The sequence below is a fragment of the Phanerochaete carnosa genome (assembly GCF_000300595.1).
Source record: "Phanerochaete carnosa HHB-10118-sp unplaced genomic scaffold PHACAscaffold_1, whole genome shotgun sequence".
Lineage (NCBI taxonomy): Eukaryota > Fungi > Basidiomycota > Agaricomycetes > Polyporales > Phanerochaetaceae > Phanerochaete > Phanerochaete carnosa.
The window spans coordinates 5545498-5551984 of record NW_006767628.1 but is presented as its reverse complement, the minus strand read 5'-3'; the positions used below and the strand labels follow the sequence as shown (position 1 = coordinate 5551984).

General features: G+C 51.9%; 3 protein-coding genes across 3 annotated transcripts; 2 read left to right on the top strand and 1 right to left on the bottom strand.

Annotated features, from left to right (window-relative positions):
- Positions 1–19: 19 nt before the first annotated feature.
- PHACADRAFT_191008 (uncharacterized protein) lies at positions 20–998 on the top strand (the record flags this gene model as incomplete). The annotated part of the gene is made up of 5 exons (XM_007391151.1): positions 20–55; positions 113–226; positions 285–459; positions 514–703; positions 818–998. 5 exons carry the CDS (start codon positions 20–22, stop codon positions 996–998), a joined length of 696 nt encoding a protein of 231 aa, XP_007391213.1.
- A 406-nt stretch (positions 999–1404) lies between these two features.
- Positions 1405–3784, top strand: PHACADRAFT_248689 (uncharacterized protein). The gene is made up of 11 exons (XM_007391150.1): positions 1405–1468; positions 1552–1680; positions 1742–1852; positions 1914–2042; positions 2095–2261; positions 2325–2404; positions 2474–2709; positions 2773–2886; positions 2943–3117; positions 3175–3418; positions 3479–3784. The coding sequence occupies exons 5-11, from the start codon at positions 2203–2205 to the stop codon at positions 3657–3659; spliced, it is 1089 nt and encodes a 362-aa protein (XP_007391212.1). The 5' UTR covers positions 1405–1468; positions 1552–1680; positions 1742–1852; positions 1914–2042; positions 2095–2202; the 3' UTR covers positions 3660–3784.
- A 786-nt stretch (positions 3785–4570) lies between these two features.
- On the bottom strand, positions 4571–6220 carry PHACADRAFT_191006 (uncharacterized protein; the record flags this gene model as incomplete). Its single annotated transcript, XM_007391149.1, has 7 exons — positions 4571–4795; positions 4853–4963; positions 5013–5258; positions 5311–5724; positions 5777–5958; positions 6024–6060; positions 6110–6220. The coding sequence occupies 7 exons, from the start codon at positions 6218–6220 to the stop codon at positions 4571–4573; spliced, it is 1326 nt and encodes a 441-aa protein (XP_007391211.1).
- Between the last annotated feature and the right edge of the window lie 267 nt (positions 6221–6487).

Here is a 6487-nt window from a genome sequence, read left to right as displayed (position 1 = left end):
CGAAGACCGCATGAATTTGATGAAGAAATTCGGAGATGATTGGTCGGACAAGCCGGTGCGCCGCGACCGCTATCTCTCGCTCTGTTGAACTGCAACTAATCCACGCGTCCAGAATGACATGCTCCAGTGGATCATAGATGAAGTTGCGGCACGAAATGAGCCTATGGAGGAAGTCGTCCGTGTTGTCCTCCTGATCAACTTTGCAGCCATCCATACCTCGTCAAGCGTAAGCTGATTCTGTCCATAACACACCCGCTGTCTTACGAAAAAGCGACATACTGCAGAGTTTCACCCACGCGCTCTATCATCTAGCCGCCAACCCCGAATTTATTACTCCGCTCAGGGAGGAGATCGAGGCTATTGTCATGGTAGACGGCTGGACTAAGATCGCAATGGGTAAGATGTGGAAGCTTGATAGTTTTATGCGTGAGAGCCAGCGATACAATGGCATCAACTCAAGTGAGTCCAGTACATTCGCCTTCTCGTATCGAGACCGATCGCTCTGCACGGCAGTCTCTGTCATGCGCAAGGCCCTCAAGTCCTTTACGCTCTCCGACGGCACGTACATTCCCAAGAACACTATCCTCGTCACGCCTGCGCTCGCCACACACTTCGATAACGAGAATTATATGGACCCGACTGTTTTCGATCCTTTCCGCCACGTCCGCGAGAAGGAACAGGACCTCTCTGCTTCCAAACACCAGTTTGTCACAACATCCGCGGATTACGTACCGTTCGGTCACGGCAAGCACGCCTGGCACGTACTTCCGATATTCGTAACATAATTTGTCAAACTTATGACATTCGTCTATCTTAGCCCTGGTCGCTTCTTTGCGGCCAATGAGCTGAAGGCGATGATGGCGCATGTCATCGTCAACTACGATGTCAAGTTCGAAAAGGAGGGCATCCGTCCGGAAAATGTTTACACCGGGTTAACCATCCAGCCGGACCCCGACGCTAAGATCCTCTTCAGGAAGAGAGAGTCCTCCTTGAATTAAGACGGGGTGGCTTTCCAGGACCGTAAACCAAAAGATTTCAAAGCACAGCTGACCATCACGCGTAGTATATGATATATTCTCAAATAAATGATATAGCCCGCTGCGCAGTTGGTTGGCAAACGGCAATGATAGCTCTGACTCGTCATGCTTCGCGGGCAACCTGGTCCTCCCCCCCCCNNCCCCCCCCAAGGTATGAGCTTGAAACGCCTCCGCGACGTCGATTAGCGACTCTCACACCTATCATCCACGTGCTTTACCCAGCTATTCAGTTATGGCGCTCTCTCGTATGATTCCGTATTTGTGCTTTTTGAAGGTGCCGGCATCAGCGGCAGTTACCAGCTCTTGATTCAATGGACATCACTTGATCCTACCTCCGTGCCATCTAGCGCTGCCTCTCTACTTGTTCTGACGTGTAAATTGCTGAGAGGTGGAGCCTCGTGATAGCACTTCTCTCGGTGGGTGACAAGCTGGTGGGTGTCAGCGGAACCTCTAATCGAGGCTATGTATCGATATCTGCTGCTATCGACTAATTTTTGCGCAAGAACCTCTGCAGATCGGACAAGATGCCGTTTGGACACGTCTCAGATAGCTTTCTTCCAAAAGACACCTCCACGTTGATCGCATACTTGGCATACGGCGTGCCTCTTGCCCTTCTACTCTACAGCCTGTTTAGTCCCACCAGTGTGAGTCCGCTGGATTGCGACTAATAAGGTTGATCATGATGTGCCTTAACTAATCCGCAGCTTCGCCACGTACCCACTGAGGGTGGCCCTTCCCTTCCGCTACTTTCCTACAAGGGGACATACAATTTTGTGCTCAATGCTACTGATATCCTGCAACGTGGCTACGACAAGGTATGGGCTCATTATTTCGAGTTGGACTAAGGCGATGAGCTTATCAGTATTGTGTCTCTAGCACAAGGGCAAGGCATTCAAGGTTGCCTTCACGGACCGCTGGCTCGTCGTGGTAACAGGGAAGAAGCTTGTCGATGAATTACAGAGGCTGCCTGACGACGTGGTGTCCTTCAGTGATGCAGCTGGGGAGGCGTGTTTCTGCTATGCTCTCGACGTTCTCTAAAGTGCTGATGTCGCTATAGCTCACAGGAATCCCGTATATTTTTGGCCATCAGCTCCACGAGAACCCGGGTCAGGTCAACATCATCTTGGCCCAGCTGACAAAGCATCTTTCCCCCGTCTTTGGCGACATGTACGATGAAATAGCCACAGCCTTCGCGGAGTTTATATCCGGGCATGACGAAGGTTGGTTCCCTGGCTTTTTTTTTCGTCGTGAATGTGCTGCTAGCATGTGACGGTAATGTGCAGAGTGGGTCCCTGTGCACGCCATTAAAGTTGCCAGAAACGTCGTCGCTCGTACAAGTAACCGTGTATTCGTTGGACTACCCATCTGTGAGTGTTAACGGCATATCCTAGTAGGTCGTAGGCACAGGATCGTGTCGCTGATTCAGAACATTACAGGCCGCGACCCCGACTATCTCGGCCTGCTTGTCAACTTTACCCTCGACATAGCAAAGGCCAGGAAATATATTGCATTGTTACCTTCGGTAGCGAAGCCCATCGCAGCGAGAACGGTGGCCAAGATGACTACCAATATTGATCGGCGGATCGAGGAAGGCACACAGTACCTGGGGCCCCTCATTGAAGACCGCATGAAGCTCATGAAGAATTTCGGAGAAAACTGGTCGGATAAGCCGGTACGCGGCAACCTTTGAATTTCATTTTATTGAGCTCTAGCTTGAACCGTTCCCCACTTTTAGAATGATTTGCTCCAGTGGGTCATAGAAGAAGTTGCGACACGAAACGACCCTGTGGAGGAAGTCGTCCGTATCATCCTCCTCGTCAACTTCGCAGCTATTCACACCTCTTCTACTGTGAACCAAATCTATCTCTCATACACCCTCTCGGTTGTGCTGAAAACCCTTTGCAGAGCTTCACTCATGCGCTTTACCATCTGGCTGCCAGCCCCGAGTTTATCGATTCCCTAAGGGAAGAGATCGAGGCTGTTATCGCGGAAGAGGGTTGGACGAAGGCCGCAATGGGTAAGATGTGGAGACTGGACAGTTTTATGCGTGAGAACCAGCGGTACAACGGCATAAATCCAAGTGTGTCCCCTCTTTTTGTCTTCTCGTAACCCTGGAGCCGATCGCTCTGCACCACAGTCTCTGTCATGCGCAAGGCTGTCAAATCTTTAACGCTCTCCGACGGCACGTTTATCCCCAAAGACACCATTCTCGTCGCACCTTCAATCGCAACGCACTTTGATAACGAGTACTACAAGGACTCGACCATCTTCGATCCATTCCGCTACGTCCGCGAGAAGGAGCAAGACTTGTCTGCATCCAAGCACCAGTACGTCACGACATCCGCGGATTATGTGCCGTTCGGTCACGGCAGGCACGCCTGGCATGTATTTCCAGCATCCATATCACCGTTTGTCAAACTCATGACATTCGTCTATCTTAGCCCTGGTCGCTTCTTTGCGGCAAATGAGCTGAAGGCGATGATGGCGCATGTCATCGTCAACTACGATGTCAAATTCGAAAAGGAGGGCGTCCGTCCGGAAAATGTTTACACCGGGTTGAGCATCCAGCCGGACCCCGATGCTAAGGTCCTCTTCAGGAGGAGGAAATCCTCCTTGGTTTAGGACAAGAAGTGGCTTCCCTGACCCACGGACTGAAGGGTTTCAAAGCACAGCAGAGCATCGCATCTGAGATATCATGTGTTCTCGGGTAAAGAATATATTATCCTACGACTCGGAGTAGTCTTTCGACGGACAAGGAGCTTGAGCCTCAGAGAATAGCATTCATGGAGATTGAGATCATGTTCCAGCGTCACTATTTTGGCCTGCGCGAGACGTAATTCACTGTTCTCCCATCAACTAGAGCCTGGACTGTCCCCCCAGGGAGGCTGTACTATCTTTCACGAAGATACCCTTCTTTCGCATATTAATATGCTCAAAGCTCTGCTGAGCTCGAAGTTTCGCGGCTGATCCCAGACATAACTCCACATATCTCGCAACTCATCGATGTGAATGTCATGCCTGAGAGAGCTCATGACTGCACTGTGTCGTCTTCAGCAGATAGTAGACGCGAGCCTATGACGCATGGCTTGATCTTCGTCAAAACAGCAGAAGCGACCCGATGTATCGATGACACTGCTTGGCTGCGGAATATGGCAAGTTAGGGAAGTAGCAAGAACGCAGCCGAACTAACAGCAGCGAGGCGCAGGTTATCTCCACAGGGTCGTCACAGAACGACCTCCTCCACCAAGATTCAACTAACAGCCTCCTCGAAGTCTGCATTCGTCGGCCACAGATGCGTTGTCGGGTCTCGCGCGCGCACCTTGAGCCCATCCGCTCGAAACCCTTCAGTCAAGCCCCTATGGTCATTTTTTGTACGCGACCTGCTGCCTTCCCACACGTTCCGAATACGAGGTTGATGTCTGAAGAATGACCCATAGTATAAACGACGCAGTGAGGCTAATGTAATCAATTACAATGTCAAATTCAAGAAGGAGGGCGTCCGTCTAGAAGGCTAGGGTTCTTGAACTTGAGCCTTACAGAGCAGACTTCACGTAAGCACCGTTCTCCTGCAGCATGCGCGTAGCCGTATCGATATCGAGGTCCAGTGGCTGGTTCCACGCATAGTCCCACATGTCTCGAAGCTCGTCGATGTGGATCTCATGAGTCCGACCGTCAAGCATGTCCCCCGCACGGCGGCTCCCCTCCCAGATCTTCTGGGTGCGAGGTTGTCGGACGGCAGCGTAAACGCGGAGCACCTCCTACGGAGATTGCAGATTAGACTGTCGAAGTCATATATCCGCGTTTAGGCAGCGTACCGTGACATTCTCCAGCGTTGTCTGCGGATGACCGAGGAGCTTGGCAAGTAGGTAAGCATCCTCGATCCCCTGCCCAGCGCCCGCACCGAGATGCGGGAGCATCCCGTGAACCTGTTCGGGTTTTAATATACTGTGTTTGGAATGTATTGGCCAGACTTACCGCGTCACCAAGAATCGTCACTTGGCCTTTCGTCCACTTCTCAGGTGCAATTGCCGGACAAACGACGTTGACCTCCCACTTCCCAAGCCTCTCGGCGCAGGAAAGGAGATTCGTGATCTCAGGACCCCAGCCATGATAGGCCCCCAGAACTTCGCTGGTGGCCACTGTTTGTACTTTAGAATGGGAAGCGGGTGGGTAGTGATCGGCCGCAGAATCCGGATCTGAAACGAATGCCGCCACGTTTATCTGTCATGGCTATCGTAAGGGTGTCGTGAGAGGAGTTAAGGCTTGAGCTTACCATGGCGCCACCTTGGATGGCATACACGATCATATGTCTGTCCTCGCCCACGAAGCAGATAGGCCGTTTACTGAAGTCCATGGTGACCCCTTTGGCAGTAGCCGATTTGGTGGGTATCAGTGCTCGGTAACAAATGACCCTGCTAAACTTGAGGTACGGATCATCCGCGACGTCGTAGGTGTCTGTAACGTAGCGCCGAACTGCACTTCGTATTCCATCTGCACCAAGAATAACATCTGCAGAAGCAGTTGTCGCGTCCTGGAAATGTATAGTGACACCCTTTCCAGTAGTGGTGATGCGCGTGCAACGCTTGTGCAGGTGCAGACGCTCGGGGTCGACGTAGTGCACCAGAGCATCGAGGAATATGCCTCGATGTATGCCATAGGACACGCGTTCATGCTCTATGGAATCCCACTGGCAACAGGACTAAGTGTACGTCCTGCTGTAGATGAAAAGACTGACGCACGTCGGCAAGAACTTTATGGCCCGGCATACCGGAGACAAACTGAAACCATGTGTTCTTTCGTTGCACTACATCAACGTGAGCTTGGGCAGGAGCATGCTGTTTCGTCGTTTGGCCCGGAACAATACGAGTAATGAGATCGTCCCATACACCCATAGCCTTGAAGATACGCTTCGCATTCGGGCCTGCGTTGAAAGAGTTGTAAGGCTTCAGAGTGTCTGAAAAGAAGTGAAAGCGACTTGTTACTGACTGATACCGAGACCCGCCCCAATCTCCTTAAATTCCGACTGTTCGTCGAGTGAGCTACGCGGCCCCTGAAAAGCTAGTAGTACGTACCGCGGCTTCATAGACGTGTACATCGACTCCTTCCTTGAGCAAGGCGATAGCACAGGCTATGCCACAGACGCCACCTCCTACGATGGCCACCTGGAACGTCTTGTCGGTCATCCTTGCCCTGAGTATGCTCTCTGGGGAAATCGCACAGTTGATGTCAAGTAGAGCTCGCTTGTTATAAGCCGTCCCCCCGGTACCTGAGGCGAATGGGACGTCAAACATAAAACGTTTGCATACCTGCTAGAGAGGAGATGAGCATGTCATTTTCGGGTGGGCTGGGGGCCGGGTGGGCGTCTACAATGGCCCGGCTGCGGTCAATGTCACAGCGAGCAGATGGAACGGCACCCGGTTAGTCGGGCGCATGACCCCTGTATCACAGCA